Source organism: Hippichthys cyanospilos, chromosome 1, assembly GCF_059441005.1.
Source record: "Hippichthys cyanospilos isolate Australia breed blue-spotted pipefish chromosome 1, RoL_Hcya_1.0, whole genome shotgun sequence".
Taxonomy (NCBI): domain Eukaryota; kingdom Metazoa; phylum Chordata; class Actinopteri; order Syngnathiformes; family Syngnathidae; genus Hippichthys; species Hippichthys cyanospilos.
Genome location: NC_142369.1, coordinates 17,842,501 through 17,863,689, shown reverse-complemented (window position 1 = coordinate 17,863,689; position 21,189 = coordinate 17,842,501). Strand labels below are relative to the sequence as shown.

The following is a 21,189-nucleotide window of genomic DNA, read 5'->3' as shown; positions in this document are numbered from 1 at the left end:
TGCCCATATTTTTATTTAGCCAGGCAGAGGTCCTTTAAAAGAAATAACAATATTGATCTAATAACAACAGACTCAGAATCACAACGATAATACTTATATATATTTGCCCGTTTTGTTGCCTCTGCAGAGACCCTGGACCAAAATGTTGGTGGTGAGGCCAGGACACCACTCTTGTTACATTACAGTACAAGCACTGCACACAACTCGAACTCATTTTCGCATGGTGAATAGGCAAAGCTTGAAATTGCTCCTTTTTTCCCAACATTTTGAAAAAGAAATGAAGTTAGAAATCCCCCCAAAATGTCCTGATGAAAACTCAAGGCTTCTGAGTTGATAAACATGATGAAGCACATTTGAATTTAAGGACACACAGAGTAGTCATAGTCTGAATGTGTGGACAAAGTGTACCTGGTAAGCGGCAGGTCCAGGATTGGTGTTGCCCGTTTCTTTGAAGCGCTCTTCTCTGGAGGCCATCAAAGACATTGGCGGGGAGGATCTCACACTTGGATTATATGCACCTGGACCTAGTCGGCCAACAGTGGCATTTTATGTAATAAGATTACAGAATTTCAACAGCACACCGTCATACAATTCCTATAGGGTTAAATGAAACTGGCATGAAAACTGAAACCTTCGGAGAGCACTTTCAAAAGGTTATAACTAACAAAAAACAACAAACACATAGAAGAGAGAAACAATAAACACATAGTAACCGCTAGGAGAATATTCCAATTATGCCACCATATGGCATTCGGCTGGGACTTTATGTGCACCGTGCTAACTTCATAGTTAGCTTCCTTTAGAATGATGACGAATATAATGTTCCCTAATGGTCCAACCACTGTGGACCTATTCTTATATGCAAATTCAGTAATGGAGAAAACGATTGTGCATGCGTGCGCAACTAAGCACAGTTTAAAGTGTGTGGGTGTGTGTCTGTGTGTGTGCGTGTGGGTGTACGTGCGTGTGTGTAGGAAACAGCACAGCAAACAGAGCAAATCTATTTATATGCAAATTGGAATTTGGTTAAACAGTTGGAGGTGCCTCATGGGTTGAGTCCCATGGTGAAATGGGCCAAGTCATAAATTATCCAACTAAGTCAGGAATCTATTCATTTTGAAACAACATTTTCTTCATTGAGACTGTAATTGAAGTCAATATTAGCTCGGAGGCCCGCCGAGATGGCGAGCTAATTGGAGGGCGAGGGGCGCTACTCTCACTGTACTCCCGTTTCTACAACTGCTACTACTGGATAGATCAGAGATTTTCAAAAGGTGCTCCATGAAGGCATTGCAAGCAGTCGCTGGCCTTGTAATGTTTAGCCAGTCCCATAATGCAGTAGTTTGTACTGTGACAAAGAGTAGCAAGAGAAGAGGTGGAGGTTCAACAAAATTCTGTTACATTCTGTTCAAAGCTTTGATTTCATAGATAACAAGGAAAGGATTCCACGAAATCTTACTGTTTCACTACACAGACAAACAGACAGACAGACAGACAGACAGACAGTATACCTGGACCAGTGAGCACACAGCATAGAAAGGAAGCAGTGTGTCGCGGTGCCGCCGACAGGAAGCTGCTTTGTCGTCTTCTGGCTTCTTTACTCTGAGCTGACAAGCGTCCACTCGTGTCCTTTGCTGTCCTGTTTATGTTGTAAGCATTGGGTGGAGGGGAATCCTGAGTGTGAGACACAGCTTACTTTTTCAGTAAATTCTCACTTGGGTCATTACCTGTGCTAACCAAAACAGGAACACCAAAGTACAAACGTTTCGGTTTCGGAAGCATTTATGTCTCAGGACGTTGTGTCAACATGTTCATTGATCTTGTGTTAGGTGGCGACATGTACAGAATGAGAGACTGTAAGTAAAATCAACAAAGACAACAATGTTTTGGGATGATTTCAAAGCAAACGATACCAGTTGTTTGTTTGCAGTCTTGTTTGCCTGCATCCCTGACGCTTAATTTTTTTGCCATGGGTGCTTACTTTCAAATCAAGGTGTATCCACCGGACGAAACGATTTTTGTAAGGGTGTGCCAAAAAATGGATTCACTTTGGAATCGGGATTCTCATTTACAATGATTTAAATTGATTTAAAACATCAGTGATTCCCATTGACTACGATTTAAAAGGTCACTTCTGTGTATCGATGTTGAAACTAAAAAAGAAATTCACACGCTTCTAGTCCGCTTACAGACTTTTTTTTTTTTTTCGCTGTCCACTCCTATACTACGTCAGAGGCGTGCTGTGCAATGACGCCACCACGCAGCCTGTTCTGGAAAGTCAAGCAGTGAGCCAGCCGTACGACACATGGAGGAAATTCAGACATCCCGTCCTTATCGAAAGCAGTCTTGTCAAGTTTTATGTGAACGAAAGCCACACTGCCGCAAATTTAAATGTAATGTTTCACTCTGCGGCTAACGAACAGAGGTTGACCGTCACGGATGTTGTGATTGTTTATGTATTAAACGTGGCTATTCTCTTTCGTGGTTCCCACTCATGTTGAAGCTCTCATCAATATTTCTGGTGCCTTCATATTCTCCAGCATTTCCAAACCTTTTTTGTTGCATTACAAATGTATTTCACAAAAGAAATGTATATGTCTTTTGCCAAAGACAAAATATTTGTTTTTCAGCGGTGAGGTTAAAAAAAATAAGAACATCTGTTATTCATTTTCTAAAAAAAAACCAAACAAAAAAAGCTACACTTTTAGCTATTTGTAACAAGCAAAAAAGTACCAGTAGTTTTTTGAAGGTGATAAAAATAACATACACATAGGAAAAATATTTAAAAGGGCACCTAACAGAACACCACCTACAATTATAGTGAAACTGAAAATAAATGTGCGTGCATTATTTTTGTCTCAATATTTTGGGGCCTCCATCAGAGACCATCTGTTCACGAGAGCACAAAGCCAAACTTGTTGGACTATTATCTAACATTAAACAACACGCCGTTTGCTCACGGAATGGCTTCTTTGTGGACTCTTAATCGCATTCTTTTTCCAAAGGACCAGTGCCACATTTCTAATAATATTACTGGTGATTTTCACACAATGAGCTCATTTTTACCAATGCTCTTTTGAATCATTTGAAAAGACAAAACTAACGCATGTTGAAAGAGAACCCAGCTGGCTTCGAGTGAAGAAGAATCAGTCTTGTCTTGTCAAGTGAATAATTGATGGTGAGGACTGAATTTAGCCACACCATCTATTTTGACTTAACATAGCAGATCTGTCATTTACCCTACTTCCTTGCTGGTCTTCCATTTTTAATCATCTCTAACCAGCTCTAAGATTCCGCTTTTCAGATTCCGCTTTTCATTTGTGGACATGTTGGAAGGATGAGGGGAGAGGCAGCATAGTTTGTATTGTGACAACAGAATGGAGCATGCACAAAGAAAGCAAAGATTTTGTGTTCAATGAACAAAAGACAATTTTCTGGAACCATACGTAATTGCTGATTACAATTTATTGGTAAAGTACAATGTATATGACAAGTGAAATTTGGTTTTGGAAGCATGAGGATTCCGCTCGGACATCGATATGTAACCTAATGTAAAGGTCATAGCCCAAATAGCACCCGTTCATTTGTATTCTCACTCCAGCAAGAATCTTGATGGCTTTCTATGCTGATTACATGAACAAAGCACTTAATAATTACTTGTCATCCATTAAAATGAACGGCAAATGGCCATCTCACCATTAACACTGCATGTCCGCACTTTTGTGTGTTGGCTAATTAAAAAGAAATAAGAACTGGTTAAATGAACAATGAACACCCCCCACCACCGCCACCACCTTTCCAGAATAGCTGGCTAATGTGCTACAAAAGCACAGCCGGTACGTAATCATCAGGCTGACAAGCATCTGCTAAATAATATCTTTTAGTAGCTGAGGTATGCTGAGTGTCATAAGGCCTTAACGAGGTTGTAGATGGACCTTTAAATGTAATATATAAGAGACAAAACTAATACTATCGGTATTCTATTCGGTTTATTGGTGCCACTTTAACTGTACCGTTTGTGAAAATGTCAAGCAATAAAGAAATCTTAAGATTACTGGTTTATGAGTTGAACTTTCTTGGGGGTTAGGGTTAGCATCAATGGTGTTGTGATATCTGTTGCTACGGTCAGGTATTTGTCACTTTTTGTATTTTTTATATAGTTTTAACTTTAACTTTATATTTTTAATTTTTGTTATGTAGGATTCTCTATTTACTTTTGTGACTGGTTGTGACTAGTTTAGTCCTTGATATTATTAGTCGCCATGCAATCACAATAGTTCTATAGTTTAATTTACTATGTCTTAATAGCCGACAGTATTTGTAAGTTGTCAGTTACACATCAGGAGAACTTCATCAAGTCAACCTCTCAACCTGTCATGCTGAGTCTGTTTTCCGAGTCAGTCTCATTCTACGAGTTTAGTTTCTGAGTCTAGATTTCCGAGTTGTGATGTTCGATTTTTTGTGTATAAAGTCTTCCTACTTTTTTACAATAAAAAAGACATTTTACATGACTATTCTTGACTATTCTTGAAACAATAACATATTAAAAACATACAGAGTGTCTTAAAATGAAGGGAAAGTCACACTGGGCAACGCATTTGCTTCAAGTAGAAATAAATGATACATTTCAGGTATTTTTAAACGTTTTGGCAAATGTTGACATTTTGTATAAAATATTGACAATTGTATAAAACCTTGTAAAAATGTTGGCACATATATGTCAATTTTCTTGTCTTTTTTACATTTTTTTTCTGGGAAATTAATTAAGCGGGTGGCAGAGACCCAGTATAGAAATCTGCCTTTACAAGACTATAATACTGATCACCCATGAGACAGCCATCTTTATTTAACATAATGCTAATGATAGTGGTTGCAGTGGTGTACATTGGCAAGGAGCATCTGTCAGTGCGATGCAGTGCAGTCGTACAGCACCGCAAGCTGTAAGCAGAAGCAATACGGGATGTCATTAGATTTTGCGGTACCTAATCAAGTGTCTGCATGCCTGCATGAAGCTAATCCTTCTCCAAATAACGTGACTTTGGAAGGCATTCAAGAGCAAGTCTCCCTGTGATGAATGTGTGCTATAATGAACTAAGCTGTCTGTAAGCTTTGGCAGCCACTGTGTCCTGTACAAACACTGACAATCACACCTGGAACACCACCTCCCGCCTCCCTGTCCCTCCCTCCGAGACCCGCCAAGTCCTAAGGGGGCCCACTTGAAAAAACGAGCAGCTCGCCTTTTTCATTTTACATCTTTATTAATCTGGGCTCTGCCTGTTGACTGTCTGTGTGGCTGCTTAGCTCCCAAAATCATCAAGATGCTATTGCTCAACATCTGTCTGTATCCAAACACGCAGCTGCCGCATCAAAATCTGCACACCTGCATAGACGGGTGGGGTGCTGGCATGTAAACGCTCTACAATTCAAACATCTGCCGGAGACAGCTGGCGGGCAACATCGTGCTGGACTGGACACAAGCTTGAGCAATGGACTAATGCAGAAACTGTCTTAATATGGCGCGCAATTGATTGAATTAATCCAATGTAAAAGTGAAGAAGTTTTAATTGATTTAATGGTCGTCTATAATGCAGGTCCTTGCTGACAATGAGTTTATCAGCAGACAAATGAATCCAAACAACAGTCTATGGAGAGTCGGAAAAGCAGCTCAAGAAAATGAAATAGTGATAACTCAGGTTAGGTTCACACTGCAACCTGAAGTAACACAATTCCGATTTTTTTTCACCCCTAACTGACCTGTTTCAGATCTTTTGATGGCAGTGTTAATAAATTGTTGGCTTTACCCTTTACCCTTGCCCTCTTTAATTTACTCCTCGTATTAAACAGGATGACCATATTCTGGCCCCGCGATGTCAGCTTTTTTAACATGGCCAGGTACTTCCATAAACATGTTTAATATACACGACGCATTTATTTGGAAATGTGAACGACCTCGCAAAAAAAAAAAAAGATGAAAAGAAAATCAAAATCGAGCATTAATCCCTGCAGTGTGAACCTAACCTTGAAGTAAATGACACTTTTCACTCAGTTTGAAGCTGAAAACATCTTGGTACCAACAAAAAGTCCTCAAGTTATGCTTCTACTATGGGCTTGATTCCAGTCCATTTTGTAAAAGGAAACTATGATCGCGTAGGTGTGTCGACAAAGATTCCATTCTCTACGCAACTATTATCAACACAGTTGCCAAGACATTGTTTCTAATGCTGAGTTGGTTGAATTTTGAGGTATTCCCGACCCAGCATACAAGTTTTTCAATATCTGAGCTCACGGACTAACAGGTTTGTGCAAAGGTCCTCATAACAAACATTTCAGGGATTAAACCATTTTTTTATATACCCACAGTGCTGTGCATTGAAACATAATCGTAGCTCGGTAACCACAAAATACATACCAATTGGGAATGTTAATAACAATACAGTGGGACCTATGAAAGATGCATTTACTTTGCAAACTCTAGTGGTTGAAATGAGCCAAGTGATTACAATCAAGCAAAACAACAGCGCCATATAGAACAATTCTTATGTACTGTACACGGTGGGGCCACTCATGCCTGATGAGTCATTTTATTTACGCCCGCAAAATATTGGAAAACGTACACGATTGTGTTCATGGTGTTCCCATTCGCATCAGTGAGTAAAGATGATCAATGGCTCACGTGTTTTGGGTTACGAACGTGGTGACGGAAAAACTACACGTGTATCTCAAGGCACTACAATATATTTCATTCAGAACACTGAGTGGTCATATCAGAACCAAGGTTCAAACATTCCGTGTGGGGACACGGAAAGTGACGGACTTTATCGTTAAGACAATGGTCATTTCTGTCAAGCATTGTACATGAAAGATGGGCAATCAGCATCGTCATGACATCCAGTGCAATCAATAAGATGCACCCCAGAGGTTTCATTTACCATGACACAAAATAAGGTGTGCGATATTGGACGTGTGGCCCATCATTAACGACGACCATGGCTGATTCAAACTCATGCAGTGTTTAGCCAACATCTTCTATTTTTGTTTCTCCACTCTGCTTGTTTTTATAACAGGCAGCCAGCGGGAAACTAACAATGAGCAGCACTTCTCTGCTAGAAGAGATTTTCTCACTTAGAGAGGGTCCACACATCATAAAACCTCAAAATGCACAACATGCAACTTCACCATCTGTGCACCAACAAAACTTACTTACTTCTTTCTTGGGAAAACGCTACTTTCTTATGAGTTTCCTCATTATTCCCACCATTTTTTTCTATGGCTGCATGGCATTCATTTCAACATACCCAAATACAAATATTTTAGACTAAAGATGTGACGCAATAGCTTACGATAGAATATTCAAACATGTTACGTCTTTTATGAACAATACATTAGATATAATTAGTTTATTTTACATAATAATTTTTTTTTTACGCCTGATGTTTTGTGGAACACTAATAAAATCAAAGGCAAATTAAACATATTGTATTTAGAAAAAAAATGCAGTGTTGGATTTATAATGTTAATACATGTAATAACATTAGGAAATTTTTTATATATATATATATATATATATATATATATATATATATATATATATATATATATATATATATATATATATATATATACACATATATTCTAAAGGTACTATTTAAAAATGACGGTATGTTTGTTTAATTATATGGTTACAGGTTTTTATTATCATTTTAGAATAAATTTTATCTAATGTCTTAATCAAAAATTTTAAAAATATTTCTGTGAAAAGTCTATAGAGCAGTGGTTCTCAACCTTTTTTCAGTGATGTACCCCTGTTAATACATTTTCAGCTAAATACCCCTTAACCAGTGCAAAGTATTTTGTGGTTTAAAAAAAAAAAAGAAAAAAAAAAGGAAAATATGCCAATAGTGTATGATTTATTCAAATTTAGACCCTTTCAAACTTCATTTGTATTTGTCCACAAAAAATTATCAACCTAAAAGGTCCTCTTTTTTTTAATCTTAAAAGAAATATGTTATCAAAAATGAATGACTTCATTTTGAATAAATATTTTTTCATAAAAAAAAGGTAAAGCGTCCTGTTTTGGGATTAGAGTAGAGATCTCTTCGCAAAAATAAATCATGAACTTAATTATTATTAAATATTTGTCCCCCCAAAAAATCATCAACATAAAGTGTTAGACCTGTTCTCAAAAAGAAATAATTACAAACAAACATTTGTTCACAGAAAAATATTCAACTTCCCCCTTTTGGGAGCATAGTAGAGATGTGTTCCCAAAAATAAATCATAAACTTGACAGGTAACGAGAGGTGGCACATGAAAAGTTGAGTCGGACCATTCATTATACTTTCCTGAAACAATTAATTCATTCAAGTAACCCCAGGGGTACTACAAGCCCTTTTGAGAACCACTGCTATAGAGTATTCAGTGGTTGTGTGCTGTTTTTATTTACTCGACTGCAGATGGGGAGGAGGCATTCATTAGGACAGTGATTCCAAACCATCATGCTGTGGCACAATGAGAGATCATCAGGTATGCTGCTGAAAATTATCCAAGTTGTCATAATTGGTCCATAACTTAAAATATCCTGAAAATATCCTCCTTAAAATATCCTATCAATCAATGCCGGCCACATGACAGGCGTAAAAATTAAATGTTAATCTACTAGTTTAACAAAAATGTACAAACATTTTTGGAACATATTTGTGCTTTGGCTCAATAAAAGTTGTGAAGCACTGCATTAGGACAACTGCATTGGGAGATTTCCATTTATGCTGCACATCTAAAGATTACGTGCATTCAAAGCGACATCACTATTTTTTCATAGAAGGAACGCTGTTGACTGGGACAAATCTCATAATGCCACGAATATGAGCACATTTCATATGTCGGCTGCATGCAAATGCTACAGTGAGAGCCGCCAAGCAGCAATAATAATAACTGTCATATGTCTCCAGCATTTTCCACTTTATCAGCACTTATATCAGTTATGATGAGAACAACATTCTCTGCTTGCTCAGTGTAACTGGCGGGATATTAAAAGATGGATTTCATTATTATTATTATTACATGTGTCACTCAATACACACCATGACTCAAAGCACCGATGGTCGGGGAGAACTGCAGGGAACACAAAGCGGGAGGAAAAAAAATGACAGGACAAGTACAGTATAGCCAAACATTAAAATCCATTGTTTATAAGGTACTGCTTTGCAACACTGGCTTTTTTTATACATCCAAGCATCCATCCTCCTTTATCCTCCACTTTACCTGTGGTCGAGTCGTGGGGGCAGCAGCCTCAGTAGATAAGCCCAGAATTACATTTTTTTCACGTTACGAAGTGGTATACAAAGTTTTTTCGTCCCCTCTTTTAGGCTTTTTTCCCGCTTTACGGCATCAACAACTGTAATGACCTGTGGGGTTGGCTGTGTTTATGTAGTTTTGCCTCCCTCTTCAGGCAATTTTAGGTAATTGCTCTTAATATCTGTTCACGTTGAACTGCCTGCGACTGCACGCAGGTCTTATTTCATGGCTTCATCAATCTGCACCTCCGGGGTTTCTCCGTGATTGCAGCCGCTTGATAACAACAAGGTTCTCAAGGTTTCCATTTTGCTCTTTGTGTTTAAAAAGGTATCGCTTGTGAGTTACGTTTTGCCTTCTTTGTGTCGCATGCATGTTTGCTGCTACATTTTATGTTTATAAACATTTTGTTTACTTGTATGTATTGTTTTAGTTTTATAGAAGAAAAACCTCAAAAGACAGAAAACAAACAGTAAACCACTTAAAATTACTCCAGCTTCTTCGATTTCTTCTATTTCTATTGCCCACCGTCCGAAAATTTCGTCTTACGATCCCAACCCCGGAACGGATTAATTTCGTATGGCGGCGATCTACTCTACTTGGATTTGAATGACTAGACTCTTAAAAAAAATCTCACAGTACGTCTTTGGGATTGAATGAGTTTAGAATTAGATGTTTCCTTTGGGAAAGGGTTTTGAATTGTTTTGACTTGTTTTTAATTTGTGCTCAACCTTTGAGATTCCATCGTAAATGACCGAACATCAAATGCACAGAAAGGCCAGAATTCTGCAGTTGCTAACAAGCCAAGTTGGCTGTGTGAAGTCTGCGAGGACGAGAAAAAAAAGTGCCCTTCATAAAGGTCACATACATTATAAAAAGCAATTTGTCCAGTGTGACGCTCCTCACAGACACGAATCAGTCACACGGGCTGATGAGGCGAGAGTACCTCATTAATGTCAGGGACGCGTATGGTGTGGGGGGAAAACGGGAAAAAACGTGTGGTGCGATATTGCTTTCAGAGAAGTACATTATGGAGAGTTGACAAAAAGATGTCATAAAGAGAAATAAAGTCAGAGCGAATAGCAAGACTGATGACAAGGACAGAGTTTATGAAATGTGGCAGAACATAAATAAAGTACAAAAAAAACGAAAGCGACTGGTGCGCTGATGCCACGGGCGAGAGACGTATGTTTGTCCCTTATTGACATTCTTTTCATTGCATTTTTATGACTACTGGCAACAGTGGCCTCTATTTATGGCAGACCAGGGACCAAATGGACTTTTAGATTCACTATAGATTTTACCGTCAGCTGTCAAAGTAATGATGATGCCGCAGGTACTACCGAGGATTCCCACAGACACACACACGCACACGCACGCACAAATGTTCCAAATGTGGCCTTACACACAGTGCATGTACATACACACGAGCACTGGACTTCCTAACTAGAACCTCTCGGCAGCGAACGCTAGTCACTACTACGTCATTGTGCTATCCCATGTTGCCATTTAAAGATTTACCTTTTTTCAAATTGGCCTTTTCTTTCCCAAAGCGCTCGATGAGTTAGAGACACTAATCAAGAGTAATTTGGTTACCAAACGCTGCTGACATGGATTAAAATAGAATGAAAGCTTTTGTTAACTTTAAGGGGCCTTGAATTTCAAACTCCTTTTTGTGGACTCGGCGCTCAACAAGTAAGTGCTCCTAGTCACTATGGTAACAAAAACAGTCAGCTGCATTGGCTCTGGGCTAGCAGAGGCGGGGTGAGCAGTGGCTCATTTGCATGTGTATAAGGTAATGTTGATCTACATCACACATTTTTTTTTAATTGTCCCACAAGCATTAAAAAGAAGAAGAAACCCTTTTCTATTAAAAGGGGCAGTTTGCAAAAATAAAAATACTAAATCACGGTCATGTTCTGTCAAATCTGTCAGTATGAACTGACAGGATAGTACTATGATGTGCTTGGAAAATAATACATACGATTAGCCCTTCATAGATTATTGAAGTGGGGGTACATTCAAATATTGGTAGTGATTTCTACACAGCAAACTCACACTAATTTAATGTATACCTTTGCCAAGAAGGATACAAAGTCACTTGTCATTTGGAGCATTCAAGACTTCAGCTGGAATCCTGATTTTCACAGGACCACGCATCATTTTCAGCTTTAGTACTGTGCAAAGCCTAAGAATCCATAACACGAGAACACTTTCACACCCCTCTGTGTCACTTTCAGAAGGTGGGATAATTGACTTTTAGCTTCATTGTACAGCAAATCATTTATGGGGATAATATTAAAATATGACTTCACGTCTTGCCTGTCAAGGTAAGTGTTCATAAAAGATTTAGGAACTTCCATTCTTCCTCATTGTAAAAATTGAAATCAAAGCAAAGTTGGCCCAGCGCCCTCCATTGTATTATCCAACTACATTTCAGTCATTCCGATCAAATTGGGTGTCAACATTTTTGCTATCCGGCTATTGTCCGGCCTGCCGCTCAGTGGTCCGCGCGGACCTCCATTCATCTCAGCGTAAGTGGCGGGAGAATAAAATTGACAGCAATGAAGAAAAAGCAGAAAGGCAAGCCGTGTAAAAAAGTGACAAAAGAGCCAGTGAGAGCTTGTGTGCGCCGTCGCTCGGGGGGACAGTGCAATGTGTCACTAATCTATAGAAGGCAGAGCCCATGCCACAGCGCCTCAGGGGAGAACATCGGTCCAAATTAAATTCTTCACTCGCTGTCTCCGGGCACTGCCTGCGGGTGTATCCCACGACCTCGACGGAGAAGAGGCCATTATGAGGCAGAGCGAGAGAGCAAGAGGAGGAGGCAGGTAAAGATGGAAGGACATTGTTGTTGGAGAAAAAATTAAGTCAAGAAAACCTTTACTCAACTTTCACACTCCACCTACCTTTCAAAAGCACATGCATGTACACGGATTTTTGTGAGTTAGGATTCTGTTAGTCATTCCGCTTTTGGCGTATAGCCAACACATAACTATGAGTTAGCGTTCTGTTAGCAGTTATGCTTTTAGCTTTCTTCTACAAAATTGATCTGGCAATGGCTGTGGACTAAATCATGTTTTCTTCAAAGATATCCTTTAATGATTCAGCCATTTGTTGCAATAAACAGTTTATGTTTTGTCTACAATTACATAACTACCGGTAAATTACTTTCATGTCAGGTAAACCAGATTGTACCATGATCAGGATTTTTGGGGCCAATCATCCATCCCTAGCCGCATATCCTAACTAGGGTCGCTGGCCTGCTGGCGCCTATCTCAGCTGTCTACTAGGTGGGGTACACCCTGAACCCGTTGCCAGCCAATTGCAGGGCACACACGACGAACAACCATGCATGCATCCAATCATACCTAAGGACAATTTAGAGTGTCCAATGAAACTTCCGTGCATGTTTTTGGAATGTGGCTTGGGGAGGACATGAAAACTCTATACAGGAAGGTCGGAGCGAGTTGAAATAGAACTCGAGACCCTGAACTGTGAGGAAGACATACTAAACACTCTTCCGAAAAGCCTCCCTGGGGCTTATCAGCAAGTTTTAAAATAGCCAGTAAATGATCTGACAACAAGAGTGCAATTTGCCTGCTTAAATAACTTTCTTATTTACTGCTTATAAATTGGCATCACATTTGTAAAGTACCTAACAAATTATTGATATAAGGGTTATTAGTTATTAGGGTTATCTATAAAACAATCTTTGCCATAACTAAAACTGACAGAGATGCACAGATAAAAACATCAGTGTCATTTCGAAGACATATAGTGACATATAGATATAGTGACATATAGACATATATATATATAGAGACATATAAGTTTAGTCGGGTAAAATAAAAGTAACTTGAGACAAAAGTAATGGATGGAACAATGTACTGTAATTAAGCAATTTAATTCATATTATGAAATTTACTGGAAAGGTTTTCAAACGCCTTGCATGCAAGGAGGTCACGTAAATAATGTCCATAATAATGTTTCGATCACTTCTCGATCACTTTCTCATGATGGTGCGACCATGTACCTCAGTGACAAATGAACCATCTGTGACAGTGGCAAGTCCAAGTTTTGCTTGTGTTAACCTGATGAAGACAAAATATAATATGAAGACTGGTAACCTCCATTAAGATGAAAAGATCATCGCAATGCATCCTAACCCTGCCCTATAATAAACCCAGCGCATAGTTGAAGTGGTGATCGAGGTGATCCTTTTGTATTCTGCTGAATGAAAAAAAAGTGTTGAATCATCAAAGCAAGAACAGTATTTTCTTTTTGTGGTCAAATACCTTTGAGATAAAATATTCAAGGTTAAATCGCAATAAACTTCCAGCCAGTGGGTTTTCTACAGTTCCTAAAAATTGGAAGTCAGTATCTTTTTCTTAACATACTGGTTGCTATGGATCTTTGAAAGATGCATGCGCCAAAACTTGAAATGTTGTACCCAAAACTAAGGAATTAAACTTTCATCTTTTAAAATTGTTGTAGCTTTCTCAATTCATTATGCATCTGCATATATTATATGCTACATTTTAAGAGAGAAAGTATGTTATTATTGATCAAGTTGAGCATCATAAAGGTTTCAACATTTGCCCGGCTTGTTTTTTTCGCGTGTATCACTTCCAGTTCTTGTCTCGTCTTGTGCGCTAATTTGCTAGATAAAAAGCTACTCAGACCAAGGATTGTTGGGATGGCCCCGACCTGATTCAACATGCTGAATTGGCCCAAAATCATTTTCCACGTCCCACGACAAACAACGGCAATGTTTCATCACACCTAGCTAATGCCGCACGACTAGTTCCATTGGAATGGATCAATGTCGATTTGCTCTGCAAATTTTGACACAATGAAAACCAATCACACCTCCATAAAGTCTGATAAGGAACCCAGAAGACAAATGAGCTGTGATTGGTTGATACTTGAATCTAGTTTTAAAAGGTAAGATTTTTTTCATTCTTTTTTTCTTATTCATTTTGGGCTGCTGAAAATGGCTAAATAAGTATCCCTTTAAAGAGTGGATTTGGACAATCAGACATTGCACATACTATGAATAATGCGGAAAAAAAGAAAATAGCAAAAAGAAGAAGGAACAACTATCAAAGAGGAAATATTAAAGTGAGTTAGGTAACAGGTGTTTGTGGCGTGTTCAATGGCCACGTGCAGACATCTTGGTTCATTCAACATGACAGAGTGCAGCTTTCATACTTGCTATTGCCGTCACTTCCAACATGAAGCTTCTCGCTACACATGAAACAGATGACAAGAGACGTGTGCGGCAGTGCCTTCATCCTGCCTTCCATCCTTTCATGCGTCCTATGCCTGTTTTCTCAGCTGCTTCCCAAATGGTGGGGGCGTCGACGCCGGTGTGGCCTCGGCTGCCGCGGGGGCCGCGCGGCATGTGGCTAACGACTGCAGCTACCGTTTCCCCGGGCCTGTTTTCATTAAGTGCTCATCAACAAGGCTCAGTGTGAAGCCGGAACACGTGGCCACTCAGGTACACTGTTTACGTATTAGAAATCAAGCAATCACTTTGCTGATTTTTTGTTGTTTTTATAGCATTGCTCCAACTTTTCTTTAACTTATTTTGTGCCGGAGAAGGGCTTTAACGCATCTGGCTACGTCAATCCCGATGCTCCTCCGCCTACGAATGCTGCAAAATAGGCTCGCAATAGACATACAAGATGGAGTTGCTGTTAGTGAGTGGTATCCAAGTGCAAGCAACTTTTTACACATTTTGTCACTTGGACTAAAGAAAAAAAAAAAAAAAAACTTGGACACATGGTCACCCAGGATAGCTTTCTGCGACATACTGGATGTTTGGATGTAGTCCTTCTCCCACACATGCCTTATTAACCTACTTTAAGATATTGGCAACATTACCAGTGTCTTTACATGAATGAATGTCAAGATTATTAATAACAGCACATACTAAGCAAATCTGTTATCTCGGAAATGGTACCTTTTTTTTTAATTTCAAAAAGGTTAGTGACCCTCACCCTAAAGATTCAAAAAGGCTCAATTATTACATGCAAGAAAAAATGAACTAACTCATGCTATGCCGCTGAAAGACAGTACATCTGTTTTGCCTCTATTCTAATATGATTAAATGCTGAAAAAAATCCAACCAGGCTCAATGTTGGATTTAAAATTACCTGAGATTTTTCTACATTTACAAATTCAAAATAGACCACAAAGGTTTTCTGCAAAAAGCTTATTTACCACTGTACGGTATTTTTACTCAGCCCAAACATTGAACTAAAGGTAAAAAAAAAAGTGTGAATAGCCAAAAGCAACATCACTGCGTCAATCATGTACAAATTCAATGTAAAACCGGAACATTATGGCTGAGTCTTATTAATTTCCCCATTGTCAGTCAGTTTTCATTGTTTAATTATACTAAACTGCTTTTATATTGAAATAACCTTCAATCCCAGCTTTAATTGTGCTTTCATTCAATTGTATTTTGGAACAGAAGACAGAATTGCAAATATGTGGAAGGATATGCTACATGTTACCAACTTTGTATTTCTAGTCGATGTTAAAAACAAAAATGGACCAAAGAGTCGTCTTCAAATGTAATTAAAAGAGAACAAAGGCAGAATGTTCTTGGAAGGAGACTAATAAGGATGTAGGAAAAGTAGCACAATAACTAATTCAGTAAAAGTCAGGAAGCAGTCAAAGATGAAAGTTGGAGAAAAACAGGATCCTTGGCATCATTGTAGTAGTGGTTCCTATGTTACTGCTGCAATGCCCTACTTATTAAAGTCTGAAAACTGGCACTTCCTTCTTTTAAGTACTTTTGTTAAGTCCAGAGGTTTAAATGATGAGTGACAAAACAGAGCGAGGGACTTACTTTGGCCACAATTGAAGATGCCAGGCGCTGTGTGGCTGATCTGAATGCGGCTGTGTGCTGCTTTTTGTAAAGCTCCTCTGGACGCTTTTCCACCTGACAAACATAAACAGCGTTTAGTAGAAATTACATGGAGGATGTTTTCACCCAAAAGACAAAAATAGTGGTAACTGGTCTTATAAATGGCTTACAAGGTCACTGCGCTCGTACCTTTCTGTGGGCTCAGGTCCAAGCGAAAATTTGACAGCTTGTATCTTAAACAATTTGTCACTCGTATTTTGATCTTGGTTTCTAACCTAATTTATCTCTTTTGAGTGCAGGTATCACTGTACCTGGTAATCTCCTGGGCTGGGTCCTTGTATGCACTCCTTGTTGAGAAAAATGTTGTTGCGTTTAGTGGTGGAGCCAAAACCTCCTTTCCTGGCACGCTCTAAAAATGCCCTTTTCAAACTCTCCTGAGCCAAACCTTGGTGCAGGACATTGTAGGAGCCCGGACCTGGACACAGTACGCGTTAGGGATGTCACTATGCCACCAAGTACAATACACATGGATCTGCTAAGCGGCACATACTTGATTGCTTCGAGATGTCAAGGTGGTGGATATTTGTTTGTGGTGATGTTACTGCTGCATGAACCTCATACACTGATCCATACACTCATTTATGAGTAAGTTTTACCTCGATGAATGAAAATGCTTTTATGGTCTTTATGCCCGCTTTTTTTTCAACCATCTGGGTTCATCTCAAGTAGAAGCCACTTGCCTTGCTTAAGTACAACTGAATATGTTCCTATTATCCGGGGGGGGGGGGGAGGGGGGGGGGGGGGGTTCTTTCTAGTTCCTTGGTTTTAAATCACACTTTTCTCTTGTCGTTGCTTCTTTACCATGAGGTGGGCATTTTACAATTTTTAGCTGGTCTGTCATTCTTTCGTCTGCAAAACAGACATCAGTCTGTGATGGAATGCTCACCTCAGTCAGACAGAATGCCAACCTTTGCCGTAAGTGACAAATAAAATGACAGAAGAAAACCTTATGTACGTCACTGCAGTCTTTTTTTCTGTTATTCATTAGCATAACGGGCGTCTGTCAAAAAGGTCAACATTAACCGCGAAAAATGAGGGATTACTGCGTTGTCAGTCAACAACAATGAGCAAATACTTGCTCCTGCGACGTAGACTCAACAGTGATACTTATGTAATAGACACGCGACTGCTGCCAACTTTAAATGGAGCACATTATGGACGATTACTGTTCATTGTTTGTATACAAATATTTGTGTCCCTGCCTGTCCACTAATCTATTTGGGATTCAAACAAGTGAATCTTTGTTTGTCTGCTATGTCCCAAAATGTGTCTGTAAGCGAGCCCTTCTGAATTTGCAAAGTTATGGCCATGGTCTCACTGCCAAAGCAGGCTGTCTGAAACATTTTCAAGTCAAAGCCAAAAGGTAAACAGGGAGGCACAGCGTTATCCTACATGCACAGGTTATCGCTAACAAACAGCTAGCCTCTGAAAAAGCAGCAAACACTTGAAAGCTTGGGGATTTGGGGAAGTTGACAAGTTTTGGGGAGTGGGGTCTGCTGCATGCACCACATACACGGATCTGTACCCTATACAACTCATTTACTTTGGCGGCTTGGTGATTAAGTGCAGTCTCCCTGAGTGAAAAGATAAAGATATGCATCACCATTTTTACGGAGCCTCACATATGCTTCGTCGTTTGTACCTGCTTTTTTTAAATGTGCTGCTCATAAAACGCAGTCACCATTTCTGCCCCAAGCCATTATCGTAGCAACATCCAAATGATAGGATGAATGAAGATAACATAGATGAAAAATAATAATAATAAAAACAGAAATGGAGATATGTACCCTTTAACATAAGCAAATTATGGGCAGCTTCACGATAACCTGTTTTATATATTCAGATCTCAATTATTTTCATCTTTAAAAGCTGCATTTAATTCCAATTTAGATTTCATTAAAGCACAAGACAAAAATCGTTGCCCTTGTTTATGTGGGTTAAAACAAATACTACATTTGGAGGTATCTAATTTAGAATCCTCAGTTCATGACCTGACTTGAGTACAATGACAACTGAAGCACGGTTATTAAAATGAATTGTCATGTACAAAAGCACACACACTAACCTGGCATGGAACTTTCATTGCGGTTCGACGGGAACCGCTCTGCTGTGACACCAAATGGGCTTTTGCCCATCCCTGATGCAACATGAGCCATTGGGATTGCGCAGCGTGGGTCATCATAGGTACCAACAGGAGGAGACTCTTCCTTGGCAGGCTTGAACCTCTATTGCACAAAGTGGAGAGGTGTCGGGTCCTGATAGCACTCACATAGGTTTGTTTCAATACTTGTTCATTAACATGCTAGAATTTCATAAATAAAACCTCTTTTCAATGACTCCCTTGCTACCCGAGATGTTAATGTGTTTTATCCAAGCATATACTTTGACAATAACTCACAGTATAAGGCCTCAATTTTTATTAGACAATACATAATGCCTAAACTCCACTGGGCCCAAAAATAAGCACTGTTCTGGTGCCACAGGAGAGGTTTTTTTTGTTGTTGTTCTGGTTTCTTTTTTCTTTGTTTTGTTTTTAAGGCAAAAGCTATTTTAGCACCGCTCAAGTTTTGCTTGTCAAGCTCAGCTCAATGGACCTTTCATCAGTTTTTCCATGTCAGCCACAGCGATGCTAAATCAGCCTCAGCAGCACTTATAGCAAACGAAGGCTACATGCTTCAGCGGAAGCCCTGAAAAACATTGGAATAACATCGCTGGATTTTATATTTGTTTTCGTGCTGCCATTTTTTTTTAAGTTTACTTGAGGGGTATATTATTAAAAATGGACTTTTAAATGTTTTGTATACAAATAGTTGGGACTTGTCTGTCCACCCTGCAAGTGTGACATCACACAGCCAAATCAATTCCAAGCCTTATGGAAGCTACAGTATCTTACATAACAACCACAATCACAACTGGAACATAATTACAAAGTCTAGTCGAACATCCATTGTGGTTTTCAAGACACGGGCAGACTACACTGCCTGTCAGTAATGTGCTTGTGAGGCTGTGATGCATGATGTTTCGCTGTCTATCCAAATTACGGCGTGAGCTTCTGATAAATAACATTAATGGTGGCTCACTCAGCAAAGATGTCAATGTAGAAAGAACATCTATATATTAAATCTCATTTATTCGCATGGCGACGCTGAGAACAGCAATAAACTGCAAGTAACAACCCTAAAAATGTTTATAATCATTTCATACATATTATACTTACACATAATTACTTGCAGAAGGGTAGATTCACACAGAGCATTAAAGAATTTGGCAAAAACAAGCTTTCACTATAATAGCCCGGCTGGGGAGCAAAAACTTTGCATACCGTATTTTTCAAACTATAAGCCGCAACTTTTTTCTCATGATTTGAGCCCTGCAGCTCATAGTTCAATGCGGCTCATCTGTAGGTTTTTGTTTTTGTTTTTTGGGTTGGCCACCAAGAGACAATCCACCTGTAAAGCAAATGTGGGTATCTCTTCAAGGTGTCGATTTATGGTACACATATTAAAATAAAACTGAAAAGATGTAAATCGAAGATTGTGCTCAAAAAGTGTTTTAAAAATGTAGTATTAAAAATATAAGAATCATGTATGATTCTCATAAGCTCTTGTAACAAAGTTTGTGATGCACAAATTTGATATATGATCATCTATAAATATGATAATATATAGGAATTATGTGCAATGTGTTTATATGTTCACTAAAACAATCCTATCAACGAAACAATGTGGGATAGAAGAAGCCGCTATTGAAGTATTGATTTGGAATTTGAACTGCTACTTAACTGCAGTATTCTGTTGGCGTTATGGTGAAAATACACATCCATCCATTCATGTATCCATTTTCTTTAAATATGATGGCGCTATACATGTAGGCATGTTCATTCTGTTGAAGATAGGATGTTGCTGTAAACAGGCAATTTTAAAAAAATAAATAAATAAAAAAAATAACACAAAACAAAAAAACTTCCATAGACCATCATTCTGCTTAGATATCTGATGTGACAACCTCCAGCTTATAGTTCAGTGCGGCTTATCCGTGACAAAAGAACTTTTTTTTTTGCTCAATTTTTGCTTCTGTGGCTTATATACCGGTGCTGCTTATAGTGTGAAAAGTATGGTAACTTGCGCTAACAAACCAGGATAAAACTTGGAGCCTAAAGAACACGCAAAGATCCTGAGTCAACATGTTTCACTTCAACATACTTCCTTGATACCAATTACTACCTTTCTAGTAACGTTTGGCACAGACTTCTGGCATCGTAGGCTACATCAGAAAAAGCACAAAACTATGAATAGATGGGCTTTTTTGCTTTTAGCTGAAAAACAGATTGCACAAAAAAAACACAAATTCATAAAAGATGGGATCACTGTACCGCACTCATATTAACTACACACTACATGCTAAATCTCTTGATATACTACAGCACCACCATTTTTGGATCAATTCATACCCAAGAACAAAATGTGTCCCGTCAGAAACAGATGAGCTATTATATTCTGAAAGGGCATGAAAAAGCAATTATTGCATGAATATCTGTGTTGTCACATGGCCCGTTATTTGAAGGCCACCACTTTCAACGCATGTTACACATGCAAGGAGGCCCATCTGTCAGGCTCACACTGCGCCATGCTCTTTTTCAAGTTTTCCACCCCCCCCCCCCAAAAAAAAGACTCCCAACTGAGCTTTGTTAGAACTTTACTGAAGCTCATTTGAATTCTGTTATTTCGTCCAGCTTGTTTTCTTCCAAACTAGACACATACGCACACACAATCCCACATGTGGTTATTGTCCAAATGATAGTGCGGCAAAAATGTGAGTAGCCTATAGTTGAGGCGACAACTGGGCAGATTCCCTACTGTTCCTCTTATCCTCTCATCCCTCCCTCAATGCCTCCTTATCTCATTTCCTCTCTATCCCTCCACAGGAGAACACGCAGAGTCACACCGAGATGAACATCT

General features: G+C 39.0%; 1 protein-coding gene across 1 annotated transcript in view; it reads right to left on the bottom strand.

Annotated features, from left to right (window-relative positions):
- stpg2 (sperm-tail PG-rich repeat containing 2) overlaps positions 1 to 21,189 on the bottom strand; it is a 66,377-nt gene that overhangs the window by 35,261 nt on the left and 9,927 nt on the right. Inside the window, exons 8-12 of the mRNA XM_088422447.1 lie at positions 18,297 to 18,456; positions 16,483 to 16,646; positions 16,154 to 16,246; positions 1,512 to 1,674; positions 409 to 524 (exon numbers count right to left, since the gene is read on the bottom strand). Coding sequence (XP_088278573.1) covers positions 409 to 524; positions 1,512 to 1,674; positions 16,154 to 16,246; positions 16,483 to 16,646; positions 18,297 to 18,456 — 696 coding nt within the window. The remainder of the gene's footprint in view (positions 1 to 408; positions 525 to 1,511; positions 1,675 to 16,153; positions 16,247 to 16,482; positions 16,647 to 18,296; positions 18,457 to 21,189) is intronic.